This window comes from Thrips palmi, unplaced genomic scaffold (assembly GCF_012932325.1).
Source record: "Thrips palmi isolate BJ-2018 unplaced genomic scaffold, TpBJ-2018v1 HiC_scaffold_18, whole genome shotgun sequence".
NCBI classification, from domain to species: domain Eukaryota; kingdom Metazoa; phylum Arthropoda; class Insecta; order Thysanoptera; family Thripidae; genus Thrips; species Thrips palmi.
The window spans coordinates 14,256,955-14,280,371 of NW_023144627.1; the positions used below are offsets into that span (position 1 = coordinate 14,256,955).

A 23,417-nucleotide genomic window follows, 5' to 3' on the forward strand; every position below is an offset into this window, starting at 1 on the left:
GGTAAGTGCAGCACGTAGAGAACAGTACGCCGATCGCCAACGTCGTGACCCTGCTGCCAAAGTCAACAACAACCAGGAGAGCGGCAAAAAACAGTGTTTTATTCTGTTAGACGCAGTTGCCGCTAAAAAAAAATAATCTCGAAAAATCAATTTTCTTTTTTCATTAGAGGACCGTCGTGTTGAGTCTCTTTCCGGCGCCGTACCCCGATTAACGCGTGTGGCTGGCGCGGCCCGCGCATGATCGAGTACACGCAGTAGCGACAGGCGAGGCGTTGCAGGCGTTCCCGGCTCTGACGTTTCAATCAGTGCGAATAGCTGTGAACCGCCAGGCGGCACCTCCAGCAGCCTCCAGCCGTGCCTCCAGCCGTGCCTCCAGCCGTGCCTCCAGCAGGCTCGGCTTGGCACTGTCGTCGTCGTTTCCTCCTGGGGATGTGCCGTGCTCCGCGCGTATTGGAAACCTGAAACCTTCACACTGTTAAATTCAACACATTTTTGGAATTATTTTTTTGAAAACCGATTTTTGCAGGTGGGTTGTGAAAGTTCGTACCGAGAGCAGTAGTCCCTCTTTTTGATCCGCACAGCCCAAACAGCACTTTAAATACGTTCTCTAACGATCCCACCGGAGGGCAACTGTAGACCACTGGAAAAAAGGGGATCCAGGCGGCTCACCACCGTAAGCAAACTTTTTTTTCGTCCCGAGGCGGTCAACCCTGGAAATAGCCCGGAGGAAGTAGTGCTGGCCCTGCAATTAAGAAACGATCAATCGGACTTACTCTTGTCTCGCGTGGTCGCGGCCGGTCGCGGCCGTTGCCTGCTAGTGCTTGTCCGGCCAGTGCGGAAGGAAGGACCCCCCAGCTGCTGGCGTGTCGCGGCCGGCGCTGGCCTTGACTAGCGCCGTACCCTTGGAGGGCACCGCACGCCAAGCCAACGGCACCCACGACAACACCGTCAACAACAAGTCGTTCAACCTTTCTTGGCAGTGGGGACGCTCGCTCCGAGTCTCCGGCGGCGTGGAGTATCGGCACACGCCTCCAGCCCTCGCACTCTCGGGGCACGGCCTGCACGTCCAGACCTTGGATTCGTTCCTGAATCGTGGGCACTAAATTCGCCACCGCCGCTCGTCCTACTGTGGCATCAGATTGTAGCGCCGCGATAGAGGCTGGGGGAACGCGCTGGAGCGAGAGAGAGGGAGGCCTGGAGAAATAATTACCGAAGATGAGCGGAGAATCCATCATTTTAAAAAGCCGCGCCCTGTGCATGTGTGTGTGTGTGTGTGACGCAACCTGACACGGCCTTCACCGCCTCGACGGACAGCACTGGCGGTCTGCCCTCCAGGGGCTCCCCCCCCTCTCTGTCACGGATGTGTATTTTGTCCCGGTTCAACTTTCAACTCTATCTTGGCATGTCCGACTTGGCGGGCTGATTCTGAACAGCGTGCTGCCTCTCTCGCGCGCCAGAGAGACGCCCCGCGAGTGCAAGAGAGAGGAAGAGAGAGGCTGTTGGAGGTGCCGTGGGCCACACTTGTTGCGTGGCAGGCTGTCGCTAGCGAGGCGGGGCGTTGCTCCTCACGTACAGTGCAGAGTGCGTACGGCTTCGACTCCACCCCTTCGCGTTCCCAATCAGGTCCGAGCATGACGCGGTGAAAGCCCTGTTTGTTAATAACGACAGGCAAGTGTCTCTCGAAAAACAAAAGTCAGAAACAACAACAAGTCTCGCAATGGATTGACTGTTTTACAGCGAGCCATTGTTGTGTGAGCCCCAAAGCAGGAAATGTACATAATAGGAGAGCAACGACGAGGCAAAAGTGGACTGGGAGGGGGGAAATTGAATTATGTTTTAGTTGTAGCGGACTGGATTATCTCATTCATCTCGGGGCACACGGTCGTATAGTATCCAGGAAAGCTTGCAACAGGTGTGCCCCGTATCACATTCCACGAATACACGTCACAGAGTATTGCCCAAGTGCCGCGGTCTGGGACACGACAGTTTCAGACTCAAAGGGCGTTTTTTTTCGTCGTGTGCTCCCTTTTTTTTGTGGGGTGCATTTAAAACCGCAACAGGGAGCTGATGTTGTTGTTTGTTTGTTCACAGAGGAATGGGTCACCAAGAAGAAGACGGAGCTGACGACGACGAAGCAGATCGAGACGCGGGTGAAGCGCCATGTCGTCCTGGAGGACGGCAAGGTGGTGGACGACTCGGGCCCCATCGTCACCACCAACACCACGGAGGACACGGAGAAGCAGGAGCACCAGCACACCGAGGTAGATAGCAGTGTTCATTGCCTACCCAAACAAAGAGCCACTTGATTACCTTATCAGCAGTGCCCCGGCTCCGCGGTTCGTCTGTGTGTGCGTGCGTCGGTGTGCCTGTGTGTGTGTTGCATCACTGGAGCCTTATGCTACTCCAGCCTTATGTAAATGGCCCCCGATCATGATGGCACAGAAACGCAAAACGAAACGGCCTGGTCAAGTCCTGTGCGTTATGGGAGGCCCCGGGCATGGCCGCGCCGCGCGGCAAGGCGCGGTGGGTGGGTCGGCGGTGCCGAGCCGAGACGAGGATCTTACTTGACGAGTTCACGGCGATCCGTGACTCGCGGCTCAGATCCACGCGCTGCGGCGCGCTGCGTGCCGGACCTCTCTCATTCTGCGAAATATCCTCATTAGAAGATTATTAAGAGAGCCGCGAGTGACGCCTCAAGGACACTCCCCGCCGATCAAACGTCGTTCAGACTTGTTTCCTAGAGGGCGCTCGCGTGAAGACAAACCGACGTTCGTGTCGTGAATTTGGTCGATGCGGCGTTGCGAACTGACCCGACTGTCCCCTTCGTCGGGCTGCGTTGCTGCAAGGCTGCGTATGGCACACCGCGATGCGTATCGATTTCATGGAACGGCTGTCAACGGGACCTCTTGACGGGCACCTGACTACCAAACACACACACACACACACGGCCAGCCTTGTGAACCAACAGTGGGATTGATTTCAGCAGTGCAACTGAACTATCCGACTCCCGAGCGCGCCCCGTCACGTCACACACACACACACACTATACCACCCGCGCACGCCGCTGCCGCTGCTTAAAGCACGACCCAATACCCCGCCAAAAAAAAACGAAAATTCGATTCGGAAAAGCGATAAATTACATGAGGCCGCCGAAACGCGGCGTGGCGGTCGGTGGGAATCGGCTCGGCTTAAAGCACTGGCGGCTATCGCGGCTCTCGCCTTGCAGCGCCTTGCAGCGCCTTGTTCGACCCGCGAAACCACAAATACTCGTTGGCAGGGGGCGGTGAAGCCCGGCCGGGGCAGGCCGGGGCAGGCCGGGCCGCGGTCTGGCCCGCCTGCAGCGCAATTACAATAACCATGTCACGGTTCACGGCCCGGGCCCGCGAGGCCCGCGAGGTGCGACACTATTAAACCAGCCGCGCCGCACAGTGGGCCAGAAGACCGGCGGAGGTTCGGTTCGAGTCCCATTTAGCGACTCGCTCAAAACGCGTCCGGGATTTAGACCGCCTCCACCGGTCTTCTGGCCCACAGTGCGCCGGATGAAAACAGAGGCAAAATTTTGTCGGTGCGAAGGGTTCTAATTTTGTGTCTTGTGTTGCAGCACCGCACGCACGGCGATGACCCGCCGTCCGGGGACGAGGGCTGGGTGGCGGTGCCGGGGCCGGGCGGCATGGTCCGCGAGGTGAAGGAGAAGAAGGTGCGCTCCAGGGAGGAGAAGGAGGAGCGGCAGGAGACGGAGGACATCCACCACCTCGGGGACATCACGGACGAGGTAAGAACACTCTCGCCCAACCTTTGGCTGGGACGCAGTACGTATATCAGATCCATGGCACACGGGCCCCGGCTCGGGCCGGCCCTCGCGACTAATGAATTGCTTTCCCATCCTGCAATGAGCGGGGCATTATGGGTGCTGATTTCGCTGGGGCTTGCCCCGCCGCGCTCTGCGTCCGCTGGCTCGCCCAGATCGGACGCCGGCGAGCGGTTTTACTGGCCGAGCCAGTGACAGCAGGAATAAGCTGGCCGAAAAAAAAGGACTGAAGCGGCGCGGCCGGGTGTTGAACCCGCGGGCCCTGTATTGATGAGGCGCTCACACGTGCGCTGCCTGCTGGTGCACTGCACGCTGGTGCACTGCACGCTGGGCCATCCTTGACCTTTGGCTCCGCGTGTTTGTTTTTGCTCTTATCATTTCCGCGATCTCACACAAGGCGCTTTGGCTGGCTGGGATCGCCTCGTCTCGCCGCCCGGCCCGACCGGTATCAATGTCCTCACAACAATTTTCCTCCGCTTCCCCCGACGCACAGTGGGCCAGAAGACCGGTGGAGGCGGCCGAAACTCTAGACGCGTTTTGAGCTTCAGACTCGCTAAGTAGGACTCGAATCGAGCTTGTGACCCCACCAATGGATTGCTCTCCGAACGAGGAATCCATTGGGGGTCACACGCTCGGTTCGAGTCCTGTGTGGCGACTCTGGAGCTCAAAACGCATCCAAAGTTTTGGCCGCCTCCACCGGTCTTCCGGCCCACTGTGCGACGCGTGTCGTCTTGATTTTGGCGCACCAGTGTGGGAGTTTGTGGCGGTGTATGTAGAGCAGAGCCCTTCGGCCCTGCGCAGTGCCCACGCCGAGCCCTGGCTGCCGCTGCCGCTACGCGCCGCCACGCCGCGTCCCGCGCCCACGTTTCGCATGCCACGATTAGTGACAGCAAAGATTTCTCATAATCCTGCTCGGCGGCCGTGTGACACCTCGGGCTGAGCCGAGTCGCCTGCCGAGTGCCGGGGCTCCGGGGGACCGGCCGGGACCGACCGGGACCGCGCGTAAGCGAGGAGGCCAGTCCGAGTGTCTCTCTCGCACCCATGTCCATGACCATTTTCATGACCATGTCCATGACCATTTCCACAACAACTCCCTGAACAATTTCATGACCATGACGATGGCGACGGCGTGGTTTTCGTCACCTCGAGTGACGCAAGCTAGATGGAGACGTGAGCTGCTCCCTCACACCCCGGTGCATTACGAGCTTCTCGGTGAAAGCAGAGCAATTACACGTTTAACTGGGCGGCGGGTGTCGCTCGTGTGTGTGTGAGTGTGCGCGGCACTGGGATGCATTATAGCAGTGCATTACACTATCGACGCTGGAAGTGCGGCCGACAGTGCGGGACACTCGGAGGGGAATCGTGGGTAGAGGAGCAAATATAATCGAAGTCGGTGCCGGCGTGGCGTAGCCAGCGTAGCCGGCGTAGCCGCTGCTAGCAGGCGTAGCTGTAGGCCATTTGCGCGCCGAGTCAACGAACCCGCGCTACGGGCAGCAACAACAAGTAAAACGACTGCAGGCACAAGAAGAGAGGAAAGTTGATTTTTCATAAACCCAATTAAAATAAGTCAGCCGTTTTCTTTTGCTTTGCTTTTTCTGTTTTCTTGAAATGTCTCAGTGTAATAATACACGCGGTATTGCGCCACCGTTTTAGCGTGGTTTTACGACGCTTCTGGAAAAGGGGTTAACTGGACTGGCTCTCCGCTACCGCCCCAGGTGCGAAGGGCAGCTAGTGCGGCCCGCGCCGCCACCCACAATGTGCACAAACGGCGCACTAAAACGGATCTCTTTTCACGTCCTGCAGTTTATCGCCCGCGGCGCCCTCGCGGAGGGAGAACTAACTTTGCGTTGGTCAGGGGAGTCCGGGGGGCAGTGGCGTGGCAGTGGCGTGGCAGTGGCGTGGCGGCGCGGGGAGGCCGGCCGGCCTGTCGGCCCGCGAGGCGGCACGGCACAGCACGGCACGCCGCGGCACTCCCAGCAGCGGCCGCCGGCTGAGAACGGGAGCAGTTGTTTTGACCGGCGGCGAAAATCTCCGCTTTTCTTCGTATGCCCACACAAATGTTTGTTTGCACTCACGCTAAGCACTCGAAACGGACATGTGACCCCACCAATGGATTGCTCTCCGAAAGGGGAATCCATTGGTGGGGTCACACGTTCAGTTCGAGTCCCACTTAGCGACTCTGGAGCTCAAAACGCGTCTAGAATTTTGGCCGCCTCCACCGGTCTTCTGGCCCACTCTGTGCCCGATGGCAGTGATTCAATCAACCGGAGTCCGCGAATCCAATCCCGTTCTTTGCTTTTGTTCTTTGCCCCTCGCTGCTTTTATTACGGACATCTCGCGGCCACACTGTGAGATGGTACGGAACCGGCCTAGGCTTTTACAGCCTTTTAAACGTCTCGTTTTGGACCGCTGCCCGGCCGGCAGGCCGACCAGCAACAACGTCGGACTTTTCATCACCTTTTCTGCCAACAAACGAGTCAATCTGTCTGCGCGAAAAAAGAAAAAGATAAAAAAAACAACGGCGCCTGTAGCGTCATGAATACGAATCAGGGACTTGACTAATTGGACGAGCAAACTCTGCCAGAATGTTCGATTTAATTTACAGTCCGATTTTCCTTTTTTTTTGACAGTGTACGTCACGCAAATGGTTCAATAGGATGAGCTCTTTCCTTTCTTGATCGCTGGTATTTTCATTACTGTTCAATAACATTTACAGTCTGCAATTTTCTCTTTTTTTTTGATTGACAGTGCGCGAATAACAATTTCCTTAGTTAACCGCTGTTTTTGTTGTTGTTTTTTTAACTCGGAGAAAGTCCTGGGTCACTTTGCCTTACTGGGGACGTCCCCTTGCAGTGGCGCTGCAGTGGCACTGCAATACAGTGATACGCACTTCCATATGCAGATTCTTTTTTTCCGTCTTTTTCTTTGTCCCCCATGGCCGGCGGGCGGTGCACACGGCGCCCCAAGTGGGCTGCAGACGGAGAGTCGTTTTCGTCGCTCTGTCTCTCTCGCACCTATATGGGAGGCCCCACGAGTGCGAGAGAGACAGAGCGACAAAAAACGACTCTCGGAATCAGCCCGCTGGCTGCACTCTAATGCCTGGTTATCGCACCCCCCGTGTTCCGCTTTAATTACCGTGATTGCCGATTGGCCATTGCTGATTTCTGATTGGTCAGGCTGCCGCCCGTCGCGCGGCCTGTGATTGGCTGCAGTGCCACACACCGCGTGTCGCCGCTTCGCCTTTGTTGCACTGCACTGTACGCGTCGTGTTGAAACTCACCCAAGTTGTGAACTTTGTAGCTCTGTTAGGCCGAGAGCCGCGGGGCCGTGAGGCCGTAAGCTTGCGAGGCTGTGCGGGGCTTTTGTTCGTCGGCCGCGGACGTCGGCGGTCAAGTCGTATAATTTATGTCCAATCACTCCGGACGGGTTGCCACTGACCCGTTCACCGCGAAACCCGAGAACCTTCGGGCACCTTCGGGCACCTTCGGCCACCTTCGGCCACCTTCGTCCCTTTATACGGCCGCGCGGAGGTCATTTAAACACTTGGACTGTTTATATCAGGGTGCCATCGGGAGGAACTTGTTGTGGTGGCTAAAGGGCATGCCCTCGGGGTACACCACAAAGAATTATTTTTTTAGAAAAAAAGGAAATCAAGAACACCTATTGAAATGGAAAAGTGACCTGTCGTGTGTCTCATGACTTTGTCAATATTTTTTTTAGGGTTTTCGGTTATTTAAGCAAGCCCTTAGTAAGGCCCTATCATTGGATGCGTCTTCAGGAATTTAGAGCCAACTCGAAAGAGCGCATTCCATACAAATAGGTCGACCCCCTCCCTCTCCCCGCGCATCGAAGGCGAGAGTTTTTGCGCTGCAGGCCCCACCAAGTACAGACTGGTTTCCGGCGGCAGGCCCGGCCGGCCCCGCACGCTCATTCCGAGAGTCGTCTCTCTCGCACCCGTGCGGGACGCCCTGCGAGTGCGAGAGAGACGAGAAACGACTCTCGGAGTGAGTCTGCCGCTCTGCCGGAGTGGCCCGGCCAGGCGGTCCTGCTTCCAGGAATTTGTTTTGGCCAAGCACGTGGCCCCCCTCGGGCTTTTCTTTCGCCCGCCCCCTTCCTCGCTCCTTCGCGTCGCACTCTGTCTCTGTCGCACTCACGGGGTCGTCCGTAAGGGTGCGAGAGACACAGAGCGACGAGCCGATCTTCCGAATCGCTCCCTTCGCGTCGTCGCGCTGTCGCGCCACCGCGCGTCGAGGTCTCCGAACCCGACGGCACTGCGGCACTGCTGCACAGTGGGCCAGAAGACCGCTGGAGGCGGCCAAAGCTCCAGGCGCGTGTTGAGCAGCAGAGCCGCTAAATGGGACTCGAACCGCACGTGTGACCCCACCAATGGATTGCTCTTCGAACGAGGAATCCATTGGTGGGGTCACACGTTCGATTCGAGGCCTATTTAGCGACTCTGGAGCTCAAAACGCGTCTCGAATTTTGGCCGCCGCCACCGGTCCTCTGGCCCACTGTGTTCTGTCCCCAAGCGATTCGCGCACCGCACTCTCTGGCCGTTCGAAACCAACACAGGCGAAACCGACCGGATAGAGCGGGGCGACGGGTACCGTTCGACAGGAAACAGAGGACGATAGCGCGCACGCGGAGAGCGCTGGGAGTGCTTCAAACACTGCAAGAGTGCATTGTAAGAACGGCCGTCTTTGCGGTCCAGCGAGTCCGGCCGAGTGCCTCGCCGAGTGTCTCGCCGAGTGTCACACTGCTGCCGATGCCCCCCTCCCTTTTCCTTACGGAGTGAATCACTCGGGCTTCCTTGGGGCTCCGCCCGGCCCGGCCCCGCCCCGACCCGCCCCGACCGACGTCCTGCCCACCATCCACACCATTAAATTGTGTCTCACTTCGACGTTTGCGAAACCGCGCGAGCAAATCTGTCTAGGAGGAAAATTTAGGTGCTGCACGAAAAAAAAAGAACCGTGTGAGAATTTGGTTTGGTGATCGAGGACATTTAATTCATCCTCTGAAATTTTAGTTACTGTCAGTACAGACATTTAGTGCAAACCGACAGTTGGAAACGCCAATGGCATGCATTGTGACGTTCCATTTTATTTTTATTTATTTTTTTGGCGGTACCGAAATGACCACAATTTTCGAGTGGTTCCGATTCGAGAGTACAGTCGCGCACAGCAGCTCGGCCCGGTCCGGTTCCTTAGTGTTTGTTACTTTCCCAAACTAATTGACGACACTGCCGCCCTCGCCGGGCCCTTATCGCACCGGAGAGGGAAGGAAAGGGGGATTCGAGGAAGGAGGGGGGGGGGAGGCTGCGGGGACCACGAGGGACCCTCGCCGGCCGCGGCGCTGCCGCGCGGGGAACAGTTAGGCCCCGGCCAGCAGCACGGCAAGGCTGCGCTGCCTCGCTGCGCGCCGCGTGTGTGTGTGTGTGTTGTGTTCGTGTGTGTGTGAAGTGAACCAAGGTACAGGTGTGTTGGTGCGTGTGTGTGCTGCGACGACAAAGTGGTGACGACTTGCAGTGTGGCGGTGCAGTCGGTGCAACGGGAGCAGCGCAGAGGCTTGCATTGTCCCTGGCAGAGAATTCCTGCAGGCTTGCCGGCTCCCCCCCCTTCCGCGGGCCTCCGCAGCGCGCTCCAAATTATCGGGGACCGCAGTGCTCCGCCGAGCGGGGACTCGAATGTGTGGACTGCAGCCGTCTCCGGATTCTTAGAGTCCATTGCATCCCACCAGTCCATTCAGCGCCGTAAGCTCAACGTCCGTGCCGGCTGTGGCACCCCAGCAACTCAATCTCCAGTGGCAGGGCTTAGCTCCTGCTTCATATCCTTAACGCCCCGGCCTTCCTGGCCGTCCTCCGGGGGCAGTTCCCTGCACTGCAAGTCCGCTGCACTGCCAAGCCGTTGTCGCCGTCGGTCGGCGGGTCGGCAGTGCCCTGACAACTGCCGGATTGTTCAACTTTCTTCGTCGCCATGCGGGCGGCCCCGGCGGCCCCGGCGCCACCGCCGCGGAGGGGAATCCCCTGACAGAGAGGCCCCATCAATCCGGCGATAGAAGTCACGACTGTGGGTGCGGAGCGCGGGGCGCATAGCGGTGCGTATGCGGAAGGGAAAAGGAATTACCCAAAAAATGTCGTGTTTCTCGCAAGCCGCAGGGCGTTTTCTTCTTTCCCTTCCTTTTTTTTAAGTGTTCCCTGTTTGGAGTGATGGGCCCGACAGCTGATCACTCAAGATCGTTGCATGCCGGTTGCTGGACGTGGCGGACCGGCTAGGTTGCACCGCCAGCTCCCACGCATGCGCATCCCGGCGTGGGCCGCCGCCGTCTCTCTCGCACTCGCAGGGCGCTGCCCTACGGGCTGCGAGGGAGAGAGAGAGAGAGAGAGAGAGAGAGAGAGACAGACGGCCACCGCCCCGAGCGACCGCCGCAGCATCTCTGCCGCCCTGCACACAATCGCAGCAGCAGGTTCCACTGGATTAGAGGCCGGGATCGATGAAAAAGGAAGGCGAGGCGGGCGGCGCGACTGCCTGAGCCTCCTCGGCGACGGCAGCAGGTTTTGTCGGGGGACTATTAGTCCTGGGCGCATCGTGAAATGATGAGTCTGAGTCACTAAACTTTTTGCTCCAGTACGCGTATCTCTACACTCTGAAACCACTGCAAGAAGGGTTTAGAACAGTAGTTTGTGATTTACGAAACTATTCCTCCTTCAACAAAGTAAATAGCTTGTATAGCTAACAGATGCTCACTATGTTTTTTTTTTTTTTTTAATCACTGCAGTCGTCGAGTTTAGTGGCTTCGGTGGTCCCAGGCCTCTCAACACCGCGGCTATCACACTGGAATTTGGCACTGGTGGACCGGTCCGGCTTCGGTCCAGTTTAGCCAGCATGCGTGTACGCTGTTAGTTGGGTTCGCCGAGCTAGGGTTGCCACCCGTATTGAGGTTGGTCGTGCCCGGGAGCGGTCCTCGGACCCCTGGAGGGGCCCTGGAGGGGCCCTGGCCCCGCGAAGAGGGCCCGGCGGGGCTCCGCGTGAGGAGGGCCCGGCCTGCGGACGGAGAGTCTGTCTCTCTCGCACTCGCAGGGCGTCCCGCTCGGGTGCGAGAGAGACAGCGCTAGTGGAATTAGGATAAGTGGAGCCATAGCGTTGCTTTGAATAAGAGCGGCGGCGAATGCAGGCCGATTCCCAGGCCAAGCCGCCTCGCTGCCCCCGGGCCCCTCGGACTCCCAGGCCTTTTGGCGGTGGAAATTGGGCGGCCGGTCTCGCCCCCATCGGGGCGGGGCGTGGCGGGGCGTGCGTGCAGAAAGCCGGGAACACCTTCACGCCCCACCGGAACGCCCCGGCCGCCAGTCATGCAAGCGCGTGTAGCAGTACCGTTGGAGCAAAAGCAACAACAACGGAGAGAGAGAGAGAGAGAGAGAGAGAGAGAGAGAGAGAGAGAGGCCTGCTTGATTACTCATTTTGAACCTCGAGACTACTGTCCTTTTACTTTTTTACTCTCTCCCCTCGCGTCAAGTGTGCTTCCTGTTTCTTGGAAACCCGATAGTGACTATTTACCTATCGCTTTTCAGTCACACGCACACACTCACACGCAAGCGCGCGCGCGCTCGACACGCGTGTACTTAAACCGAGCGAGCGGTCCCTAGCCGGACAGACGCGGCTGCCAACAGGTGAGAAGGTGGCTGGAGCAGGCCGGGCGTGTGTGCGTGTGCGTGTGCGTGCGTGTGCGTGCGTGTGCGTGCGTGCGTGTGCGTGCGGATGAGAGTGAAACCTGCTGTGCGACCCTTGTGCCGCGCGCAGGCTGCGTCGGCTGCGTTCGCGTGTCGGCGGCACGCCGACGATTAGAGAATGAGTATCCTTCTCCTCCTTTCTCGTTTTGTTCGACCGGCGCTCCCGAAATCGGCGCTGGTCTTCGCCTTGCGCGTCGCCTCGCGAAGGTCTGGTCGTCGTCGGGGACGTGTCTGAAAGTCGTGCGTGCGTCTGTGACGTGACAGTGCGTGATCTCTGACGCGCAGACGCCGCCCCGACGACAGGCTGATCGGAAAGGAAGGACACTGCAGACTCATTCCCAGAGTCGTTTTCGTCGCGCTGTGTCTCTGTCGCGCTCGGGGCGTAGCCTCTGCGAGAGAGACACAGCGACTCTGGGAATCAGTCTGCTGGCTCGCAACAAGGAGGAGGACGCAACGGAAGCATCTTTTCCGAAGCCGTTTTTATGGAAGTGTCATCTGCCAACAGGAAGCATAACTTGAACATTAAGCCCGGATTGGGGCCGCTGCGACGCGTTGCCTACCTCCGCGGGGCCCGCTTCGGGTTCCCCTTCGGGTTCCGCTTCGGGTCCGCTTCGGTTACGTCCCGAACGTCCAATGGTGGCCACTCGATTCGGACTTCCGGTCCCAACTTGTCGCCTCATCGTTCGGAAATCGTCTCGACGAGAAAGTGCCGACGCGTTTTCTGGTTCGTCAATTTCCTGCGGAAGACGAGTCGCCGCGACGCGTTCGTGTTGCGTCAAGGCAGCCGCAGTGTGGCGCGAAGGGCCGCCCAGCCCAGCCCTGGAAGGACAGGTGGGCCCCAGTCCCGGCTAGGAGGAGTCTCCGACCGGCAAAGTCGTTGTTTCGGGCCAACAGCTTTCCAACTCGGAAATTCACGGCGGGAAAAGAGTCATCCGTTCGGTCGGTTTGACTACCAAAGTTAAACTGTCGCCGTAAATTTTGAAAAAAAGGGAAAAAAAGATGCAAAATGAGGGGAAAATGTTCGTCTTAAATGTTCGTCCTTTTTCCCAATGGGCCTAGTTAGTTGGAAGTGAAATATCTGAAACAAAATTGTTAAAATGGATTCGATTTTGAAGCACGAGTTTTTAATGTCGAACAGCAGTGCTATCGGTGTGCTCTTTTTGCCCCGCATCGCCCGGTCAGTCGGAGGCACCTTGATGAGCATCCACCTCCGGGAAACTTGACACGAATCGGCACGGTGCCCGCGGCATGGCGCGGCACGGCACGGCGCGGCCTACGGCCAGTCCCCAAGTAGGCCTCGTATTTGAGAGAAATGCCCGCCTTGCCCGCGCTGGCCGCCTCGGCCGCCCGGCAGGCCGCACTGGAGCAATCGTGTGTTATTTTAGAGGCTGTGACTTTCTTATTTCCGAGCGCCAGTTTCTCTTGGAACGGAACGGGCGGCCGGACTGACGCTAGAAGACGTGTGCCAAGCGGACTGTCGTCGCGCTGTCTCTCTCGCACCGATAAGGGACGGCCCGCGAGTGCGAGAGAGACAGAGCGACGCTCGGAATGAGCCTGAAGGCGCGGTGTTGGCGGCCACGGCCACCTCGCCGCCGATCGGTGCAGGGCTGTACACTGCATGCCTGCCCAGCCGGCCTAGCCTCGCGCAAGGTCTCGGCCGCGGCGTTCCCACGCCAGGCGCAGCCTAGCGCAGCCAGGCGGCTCGTTTCTTGTCGCCTGCACCATTCACCACCGAGTCGCACTATCGGTTTCGGCTAGTTTTAATTCCCCCCTCTCTCTCTCTCTCTCTCTCTCTCTCTCTCTCTCTCTCTCTCTCTCTCTCTCTCTCTCTCTCTCTCTCTCTCTCTATCGATGAGCGCGGCTCCCCGATCTTTATCGATTCTAATGACCGCACTCATCTTGCACTCCCTCTCCGCCAATTCGAAAAATAAAAAATGTAGAAGAGAAAAAAAAAGAGGAGAAAAGTTGCGTGTTCACGGTGCGGTGCAGGGCGGTGCAGGGCGGTGCATGGCGATGCTGCGTAGGCCGCGAGCCAAGGGCGAAGTGAGGCGGCATGCAAAGTCCTGCTGCAGTTGGGCCCTCCAGTCCTGCCGCAGTCCTGCCGCAGTCCTGCCGGGCCGCGGGGGACGCGCTGAGGGGCCGGCCTTAAACCACCACGCAGTCCGAGATCACTTCTTAACAAAAAAAAGAAGTGACACTGCAAAACAAAAATTAACAACATTGGTATTTGAACACGCAACCAGCAGCCGTCAGCAGCCCGTGAATTATATATATTACGTTCCTTCGGAACGACAAATGATTATTTCTCGAATTTCGTCCGTCGGGCGTGTTGAACTTTCACCCGTTAATGACCCGCAGTGTCTCGGTCTGATTTGCGCGCCGAACGGCCCCACAGTGGCGTTGCCCCGCCTCACCGACACCGCTTTAAAAAGCCGCGCGCGGCGCGCGTGGTGTGAGTAAGTGAGTGAGTGAGAACTACCGTGCGTTCCTTCTTCTCACGCTTTGCTGTTTATGTCACCTGGCCAATGGCTGGGTAATTACACTGCTAATTACTGTCGCTCTGCGTGACGTGTGCAGCCTAGGCTCCCCGATTTTTCCTAGTGTGGTCGGCGTTATGCATTCAACTCATGTCACACCACCGTAAGAAAGGGGGCGATTGCCATTTATTATTTACAGCCAGTTTTTTTTAATTCTGAAAAAAAAAATGTTGCAGAAAAAAATTTAATGTTTGCCTAGTTTGGCTGGTATTTTTGTTTGTTTCCAACGGTGTGTCAGTGCACTTGACAGCAGACGCGGCACCCCGCGGCGTGTGTGGGTGTCGATGCCGCTCCCGTTTCTCTCTCTCTCTCTCTCTCTCTCTCTCTCTCTCTCTCTCTCTCTCTCTCTCTCTCTCTCTCTCGCACTTTGAGCTCAGAGCACGTAGTGCGACTCGCTTTAAATTCGCCCCGCGAGAAATTGTTTTCCTCTTCTTAAGTGCAGCGCTGCGAGCGCAAAGTGTCGCTCACGACGCGGCGGCAACAGGTTCCCGCCTGGCGTTCATTACAGTGGCGTGGCGCGAAACACGACCGCCAACGGCCGGCCAAGGGAAATTCCCGCGCGCGGAGGGATTTTTCTTCTTCCGCGCCGCCGACCATTAGAAAGAAGAAATATTGCACACGGGGGGTTCATGTTAAGCAAGCGATTTCGCTGAAGAGGGGGAAGAAGAAGAAGAAGAAGAAGAAGAAGAAGAAGAAGAAGAAGAAGAAGAAGAAGACAAGAAGAAGAACAAGAAGACGAAGAAAGAGAAGGAGGAGGCTAGACAGCAGGCTGCTGGAGCCCCTGGCGGGTAGGCAACTCGTAGCCACCTGTGCTTGGCGGGTTAGTCTATCCTGAGCTTCGCAGGCGCTACAGGAGACTCTGTTTTTCGCACCTGAAGAAGCGAGGAGGAGGAGGAGGAGGAGGCGTGGAGTGGTCCCGGTTCCCAAATGCCTCCATGAGGTCCACGTCGTCATAAACTCATCACGGCACAGAGGGTCCATGTTCATGAAGGAGCAAATAGACTGACGGACGACGGGCGGGCCCCGCCCCACCCCGCCTCCCGGAGAGCCTTGACTTTGAGGCTTTGAGTCGGCAGGTGGGTGGGGACGCGAAGCGTCGCGAGCGAGCGGGACGGCCGGCGTGCGTGTGCGAGAGAGAGGGGAGACGCCGGAGTCTTGGAGGCTTGTGTGCCGCCCGGGCTTCGCCGCCTCGGCGCCTCGCGTCGTCAGTAGCGACTCGCACCTCATCTGGCCACGACCAAATTACGAAATGCTGCTGTGAGTGCCGCCGCGGCCCGCGCTTCAAACGGTGCATCATCGTCGCTCCGTCTCCCTCGCACCCCTCGGCCAACGCCCCACGGGTGCGAGAGAGACGGAGCGACCCGAGTGCTGTCGTGTGACGCCCTGTGTTTCTGCGCAGTCCGTCAGTCAAGTGATTTTGTGATGTGCAACGAACCCCTGGATGCTCTCTACCTCGCAAGTGCTCCAAAGTGCGAACGCCTCAAAGGTTGAACCCCCCAAGCCACGATGCCGGTCGTCGCGTCCGAGACCAAGACCCGCAAGGTCAAGACGCGGGCCACCTCCAACTCGCAGTCATTCTACCCCGACGTAAGTCCGCTCAAGCTTGACCCGGTTGAAATCGGAGACCGATTGAGACTTTGGACCACTTCACGAGGGAAGTACACGCGTTTGAAAGCAATAAAACACCTGCCGTAGAGTGGTGACGGCTGGAATCGAACCACGGTCCTTACCTTCCGGACCCAGTGCCCCTACCAACTGCGCCACACGCGCCACCCGTTGTTAACCGCTCAAAGGCGCCGGTGCGCTTCGCTCGCTTGCTCAAGTGAGCCAGATTATTCACAGCGTGCTCTGCGAGCGGCACAGCGGCTACAGGTGCGGCCGGCCTTGTCAATGGAGCAGCTGGTCGCGGTGACGTCACCGCCAGCCTATCCCGGCGCGGCTCTCGTTGAGCTCGGCCTGCCAGCGCGGCCAGGGCGGCCAGCGCGGCTAGGCGACCAGGATGGTTTGATTTTGGGGGCGTTGGTTTTGGCCGGCGTCCGAATGGCCGCCACGGCGCGGCACGGCACGGCCAGGCTGTGGGCGTCGACCTCGGCAGCACGGCCAGCACGGCGAGCACGGCGAAGCAGGAAGCGATGTGACATCACTGCAGAATCTTTCGTTATTAATGGCATTTAAAGTGTTAGTTTTTGCTCGCGGCTCGCGCAGGGCGCGTCCAAACGCTGCCTTGTTGTTGTGGAGGTACTCAGTGCGGCCGACCTGGTGCGGCGGTTCGGTCTAAAACATTTCTGAACGGAGCGTCGATACTATTCAATGTGGAGGCCACTATTCGCCTTCTCTATCGCACCACATCTCTACCCTGCGTCTATCTCGCTCGGACGCCAGAGACACGGAGACAGTGCGTATTGGGCGCGGCCCTTGATGATACACCCCGTCCGTCGTGTCGTAACTGGAACTGATTTGTTTCGGTACACTGTCATTTTTTTTTCGACTTTTATCTGCGGCTTGGGACATTTCGCATCGTTCCAACCGAGCACTGTGATTTTCAAGTGTCTTGCCATGTGGAGAAATTGCCTCTGGCGTCCATAGACCAGCAGAATTTTGCTGGTTAGGCCAATCGCTTCCAGTAACGACTCCCCATTCTCCCACACGGGCAGCCACCTTACTCCATTTCAGAGAAACGGAGAGTGAGTGATGTGCGTTCCCACCTGCCGCCGCGTTCTGCCGCGTGCAGGCCGCTCGTAACCTTGAACTAATCAGAAGAAAGTAAATACCGGTGCACTGGGAGGGAGGCGCACTGTATTGTCTTCATTCTCCCCGACTCCCCGCGCGTCAGGAGTACCAATGTTTTCGGACCCAACAACGCGCCGCTTACTTCACTTTCTTTACCCGCTTTTTCTGAAGGAAAATAAATACCCGAAGGCGCGAGCTTTTTCCCCGCTCCTGGCTGTCACGACGCGAAAGGTCAGCCCAGAAAGCGGGTGGCTCCGAGTGTGTAATTATCTTGTCCACCGGTGCAAGTTATGACGAGTCGGCGCGGTGGACAGTGCGTGTGTTAACGGCGGGCGCTTTTCGGGTGGTTTACGCGCGGTAATTGCAGTCAAATGGCATTCCGAAGGCACCCGAAGCTACTCAAAGGCATCCGAAGGCACCCGAAGGAAACTCGAAGGCACCCGAAGGAAACCCGAACGTACCCGAAGGAAACCCGAAGCCACCCGAAAGAAACCCGAAGGCTTCCGAAGGCGAGAGGTGGCATAATTGCGCGCGTCGCCACTGCTTCTATTGTTTGCGAGACTCGTAAGGGCAATTGTAGAAAGGAAAAGTTAAAGGTCGCGCTGCGTTGGCCAAACTGGGAGAGACACTGGTTGCGTATTTTTTTCGGTAAGGTTGTTGGCATGCGTTCTTTTTTTTTCTTGTTGGTTTGGCCCTCGCGCGCTGGTGCGCTGGACGGATATGCGTGGCGTGGCGGCAGAGGATGTCACCGAGCGCGTCCTTGCCGACGCCCACCTGACAGTGTGGCAGTCTGGCGGAGCGGCGGGGCCAGTCAACACTCCGCCTCACTTTTCACCGAACAAAAAAAAGGGGCCGTCCACAAAGCACGTAACACACTGTAACGCTGCTGTAACGAGCCTAAGAAGTGCCCGGCATTGACGCGCGTCATGGTGTGGCCCGTGATTGTAGTCATTTGGGGACCTGCAGCCGCCCGCAGCCCCTAACGCCCCGCAATGAAGCAGTTTGTTCCTCTGTGTTCAATTCGTATCAGCCATTAAGGATCTTGTCGAGCACACTACACACTCACACACACGCACACACACACACACCTGTGACGCAAGACAGTGGAGTGACCTGCAGTTACTCCCCACAATGGCCTCACTGCAGTGCAGGCACGCCCATCCTCGCTACCTCTCCTCCTCCTGCTCCTTGTTAGCGAAGGGTGACGCATGCGCGGCTGGCTGCCTGCCTGCCTGGCCGGCTGGCTCAATGAATAAAAGCAACCCAGCCCGTTTCAAGTGCGTCCATAAATTTGAGCGGGATGTCCCCACTCGGCTGTATCGGCTGGACCGGACCCGGCCCGGCGCGCTGCGGTCAGTGACTAGATCCTAGGCAGGACACCGCCCTGCGGTCTGCCTGTCTCGCTCGCACCCCGACGAGCCCCAGACCGCCCCACGCGTGCGAGAGAGACGGAACGCTCCAATTGGCCCGCGGGTTTGCCGCGCGTTCTGGGCGGCGTAAATCAGTCGATGTGAAGATGGCCCTCCGCCTGCAGATGCCCAGATGTCCGATTAGTGCGCTAAACCGCCGACTGCCGTTGATTAAATTTGAATGTTCCGTCACGTGGTTCTTGATTGCGTCCGATCCACCCATTCAACCCGTGGAATGACCCGATGGGAAAGTCGACCGACCCTCACAGGCACGCACACACGAGCAAATGAGATGCAACCGTTTCCGATACGTGTTTAAAAGTCAACAAATTTTCTTTTATCGGTGACGTTTAAGGCTCCCATAATCGGTCGTTCACTCTGTTTGGCTCCACTAAAAGCCGGTTAACTGCCTCTGTGTTGGGGGACCGATACGCCACTTTTATATAGTTATTAAGCGGCCCTGGAAGTGGTAGATTCCCACAGACAATAATAATAGGTGAAAATTCTTCCCACTCCTCTGTTCTGTTTGTTAAAACGAAAATCTTTTTATTCCGAACATAAAAAGTGTTTGCATTTCCGGCTTGAGATGAGAATGTAGAGGGACACGGCTCGATTTCTGCTCGACAGCGTCCCATTTCGTAGGCGGGAGGGACAGATACAGTTCTGGCAGGGTCTCTGTGTGTGCGTGAGAGAGAGAGAGAGAGAGAGAGGCGGTGGGCGGGGCGGGTCACACTGCCAGAGTGGTTCACGGGCCAGAGCAGACGACAGGCGAACCGGTACTACCTCGTTGGGTGTCAATCGAGACGATGCTTGAGTTTTCTTTTTTTTTCGCGAGTGGTTCAGCGACTAATAGGTTGATGTTTTCTTTTTTTTTCATCCTTTGCCGGGCAGGCTCGACCCTGGCCGGCAAACACACTCCGCGACGTGACGGTAATTGTTTGAGGATGATGCTGATGCGTTGCCGCCCCGCAGAACGGCACCAAAGTCGCACTTTGGAGGCAGTGCTTTCGCGACGACCTGTTTGAAAAAAACATTAACTGTTGTTGTTTTTTTTTTTAGCAAATTGCTGTTGACATCATGGGGGGAAAAGAGTTGAGGTTAGGGATCCATATACCAGCAGCTAGCATTATATGTACCTTGGACGTCGAGCGAACCAAATGTTGTTGTTGTTGCGCCCTGCCATTACATTGTTGTTGTTGTTGCAGGGCTACCTGGCCGCGGTGCGCGACGACAAGGACGTGCGGCGCGCGCTGCTGTCCGGCAAGGAGGTGGTGCGCGGCGAGGACGGCCAGCTCGTGGTGGTGGACCCGCGCAACTCGGGGCCGCGCCTCGTGCACCAGTCCTCCAAGGGCCGCAAGGTGGTGGACACGGAGAACACGCACGAGATCTCCGAGGTCCAGCCCGACGGCAGGGTGGTCACCGAGAAGCGGCGCACCACTGAGCACGAGGAGGTAGGTTTTTGTTGTTTTTTTTGTTTTTTCGACTTCCGACTTTCTTAAATGATCGGGCGAATCAATCACGGCGGCCGGACGTCGGATGGTCCGATGACGGATGGTCGATATTCGCCTGCGCTCCACTTTGCTGCTCACGCCGCGCCAGACAGGGGGCCGCCCGGGAATTGGCTTCGGAAAAATAGAGCCAAAAAATGTATTAATAACAGTGTACCTAGCAGACGCGACGGATTGAATGCTTATCTCTAAATCACTCCTGTCACCTCGGCGACTCCTTGAGTGAAAGTCGCCTCTGGAGACATTTGCATGCAGGGATCAATCCAGCCGGAGGAAGCTCCGTCGGCAGTACACTCTCAAAATAAACAAATAAAACTGCAATAATAAAAATCATAATAATGGGGATACTGCAACGATAATGCGCTGTGGCCGGCGGCGCTGCACAGCTTGTCACTTGGGACTGAGAAAGCTCGGCGACGGCACCGCACTGCGGCGGCCATGCGGGCGGATGTACCATTTTCCTCGGCGTCCAGGAGGCGCAAGAAGTTTTAGCTCGGACCGGCCGAGGCTTTCTCCAGGGAATCTAATTGGCAGAAGCCTTCTTCCGGCGCTTTTCTTTTTTTCCCCTTTTCTTTGTCCTTTTTCGCACCGCGGCTTCATTATTGAATGCCCCGTCCCGTTCCGTCCGCAGGTGGACGAGAAGGAGGACCCCGATGACGGCGAGCTCGAGGAGGAGGACAAGTACCGCGAGAGCAAGCAGCGCTTCCGCAAGAGCAAGGACCAGGAGCTCGTCGAGTACCTCGCGGACGGCGTCAAAGTCGGCCAGGAGATGAGGTAACCGCCTTGTTTTTAAAATTTTTTAATTCTTTTACAAATTTGATCAAAAAATTCAAAATTTTAATTTTTTTTTTCAAATTTTAAAAACTTTAACAAGACATTTGAAAAATTAACAAAAAGTTTCAAAATTTAAAAAAACTTTCACAAAAAAAAAATTAAAAAAATCAATTTTATTTTTTAGTTCAGTTTTTCTAATTGAATTTTTTTTTCTAGATACCAGTGCGAGAATGTGGAGGGCGAGCGGTTCGGCGACCCCGCCGCCCTGGCGGTGGAGGACCAGCAGGAGTGGGACAGCCTGTCGACGCGGATTCGGCGCATGCGCAGGAACAAGCTGCTGCAGTCGCGCGCCGCGGGGCAGCTGGGTCCCGCGCCCGGCGCGGCCAACCTGACCGGCGCGGCGGCCGCCGACCGCAAGGACGCCCTCACCAAGCGACCCCTGGACTTCGACCAGGAGGAGGAGACCCGCAAGGTGGAGACGTCCAAATGGCTGGAGCACCACTTCGGCAGCGAGTCGCGTTCCTCCAAGGTGCGTGGCGCCCTCGCAACAGGTCACCGAGCCGCCGAGTCTTGTGCTGTAGCCCTAAAGCGTCGTGCTGTTGTCTAGGATTCGATCGAGGACGAGGACGACGTGCAGCGGGGCACCACGACCAGCTTCATCAACGTGACGATGAAGTCTCGCCCCGTCACGCCGCGCACGAACGGCCTCAACGGCCTCAACACCACCTCGTCGTCGCGGGTGTTTGTGTCGTCGCCGGAGCCGCGGTCCGAGAGCCCCTACTTCCAGGTACGCCGCTCGCTGCTCGCGCTGTGCCCCGCCACATTCACATTGCCATAGTGCCACACGCACCCCTTGATTGCGATTCGCGTAACCCCGCCCCCGCCGCCGCGTCGCCTGCCTGTCTGACCCGCACGTCGCGGCCGCCGCTTTTGCCTCTTCGTCCGCAGGGCATCAGCCAGTGGTCCGAGCGCCGCCACGACCGCCAGGACCGCCAGGACGTCAGGGAGACGGCCACGTCGTCGTGGAACAAGAAGTCGACGTTCTCGCCGTCCGACCCGACGTCCACGGCCGTGGGCAGCGGGTACACTGGTCGTCCGGACCGCGTGCAGGTGCTGCCCACCGGGCCGGACCACACCTTCAAGGCCACCGCCACGTCCACGCCCGTCGCCAACGGCGGCACCCGCCTCTACAAGACGACGAGCGTGCACCGAGTGGGGTCCCCGTCGGCGTACCGGGGAGGCGGCTCGTCCCCGTACAGGGACTCGCCGACGTACTCCCCGTACCGCGACGACAGCGACGAACTGCCTGTAAGCACCACCACGACGGAGACCTGCAACTTGGCCGCCGGCCGGAGTCGTTCCCGCGTTCAGTTTTGCTCCGCGAGACTGCAAGCTAATCCCCCACTTCTAACGAAGCCCCGCAGAGCCGCGCGGATTAATCCATTTAATATTCATTCTCGCCTAGAATTCGATTATCACTGATTCAGCCAGCACACCACTGTAAATACGATTGCGCACGTTCAATGCAAGCCCGATAGTTAAAAATCTCTGCATCCCGTAGGCACACATTTTTCCAGTTTGTTTATTTTTTACTGTCCGTGAAACGATCGCGACTTTTCTTTGATACTAAAACCGCTCTCAGCGGACTGAATTCTTTAACTCCCCTAACCGCACCTCTGTTGTTTCCAACCAACATCCGTGCGTGCCGCCCGGAGGCGACGGGTGCCGGCGATACCCCGTGCTGCGCGCTGCTGAGCGGAGCGCGGAGTACCGCCGGATCCCGGACCCCGCGAAGGCGCGGAGTCTCGGCTCCGCTGGACAGGGGCAAGGTGAGGCGCGCGTTCGTCCTTGGATTTCCTGCCACACTGTGAATGGAGTTCACCGGAACCAAACGCCTCGCCGTCTCTTTCCCGCGCATCACCACTCACTCTTCTTTAGAGGATCCGTCACTCAACGACGCAAGGGAAAGCAACTTAAAAAAAAAGTGTACACCCAAACACTTGCAGACTCCAGAAGTTTAGTCAGATTTCTTCAAAATTCGAGAAATTTAGGTGAAATTTTAAAAAATTCTTCCAAAATCAGTGAAGTTTATACCGATTTCGCTGCAATTCTTTAAAATTAATCCAAAACTCATGCGGATTAATTTAAAATTCTGTCGACTGAAATTCCAAGTTGTTTCCCCTTGGACGAGTCCAGCTCGGCTAACCCTCCCTGCCTGCGCATGCCACGCATGGCGCTAACCCTCTTTTGCAGCCGCACGAGTACGCCGTGGGCCGCGGCCACTACGCGCCCAGCGCGAGCAACGTGAACGCGGCGTTCCTCGAGCGCGAGCGCATCAGCTCTGAGCGGGCGGCGGCGCCTGGTCGGTTCGCGCCGAGCAGGGACAAGAGCCCCAGCCCCCCGCAGCGCAACAAGTACAGCGCAAAGCGCTACCACGAGGTGAGTGTGTGTGTGTGCGTGCGCCGTCGGCCTCCCCCGGACCGTCCACCTTGCCACGGGCCTCCAAGCAACGAGCATCATTCAAAGTGAGAGTCCCTGCAGCGCGGGGTGTCGCCGTCGCGGAGCCCTTCGGCTGTGTTTGCATCGGCGCGCGCGGGGTATCGCCATTCGCGTTCGGCCGCGCCTTCCCACTCGAAAACTCTAGAGTCCAACACTGTAGGACCGAAGCACACGCGACTCACTCTAAATGCGGAACGGCCGCCGGTGATCGGCTGTTGCATAACAAAATCGGAAGGAACAAAAACTCGTGAGTAATCGAAAGTTTGTGTTATTGTTTCTTTACCCGGTGGTGCAGGTCTTCTCCACTGCACCACTGGCGGAATTCAACGCGGGTCACAAGCGGCCAGACTGCTCCAATACCACCTGCTAGTTGCAGGAGGCACGCCATATGGTGCAGACCGCCTGCCCGCCTGCCCGGGCGGCCTTTCT

The 23,417-nt window shown here is 57.6% G+C and overlaps 1 protein-coding gene across 6 annotated transcripts in view; it reads left to right on the forward strand.

Moving 5' to 3' along the window:
• LOC117644338 (serine/arginine repetitive matrix protein 1) overlaps positions 1-23,417 on the forward strand; it is an 85,644-nt gene that overhangs the window by 48,752 nt on the left and 13,475 nt on the right. For 2 of the 6 annotated variants that reach the window (XM_034383699.1, XM_034383700.1), the window contains 8 exons: positions 2,092-2,261; positions 3,602-3,772; positions 19,413-19,658; positions 20,347-20,489; positions 20,706-21,018; positions 21,097-21,276; positions 21,438-21,797; positions 22,743-22,928. In XM_034383699.1, coding sequence (XP_034239590.1) covers positions 2,092-2,261; positions 3,602-3,772; positions 19,413-19,658; positions 20,347-20,489; positions 20,706-21,018; positions 21,097-21,276; positions 21,438-21,797; positions 22,743-22,928 — 1,769 coding nt within the window. Of the gene's footprint in view, positions 1-2,091; positions 2,262-3,601; positions 3,773-15,215; positions 15,326-15,467; positions 15,656-19,412; positions 19,659-20,346; positions 20,490-20,705; positions 21,019-21,096; positions 21,277-21,437; positions 21,798-22,742; positions 22,929-23,417 lie in introns of those variants that run through there. The other 4 variants (XM_034383703.1, XM_034383701.1, XM_034383702.1 and 1 more) reach the window with 4 other exon arrangements.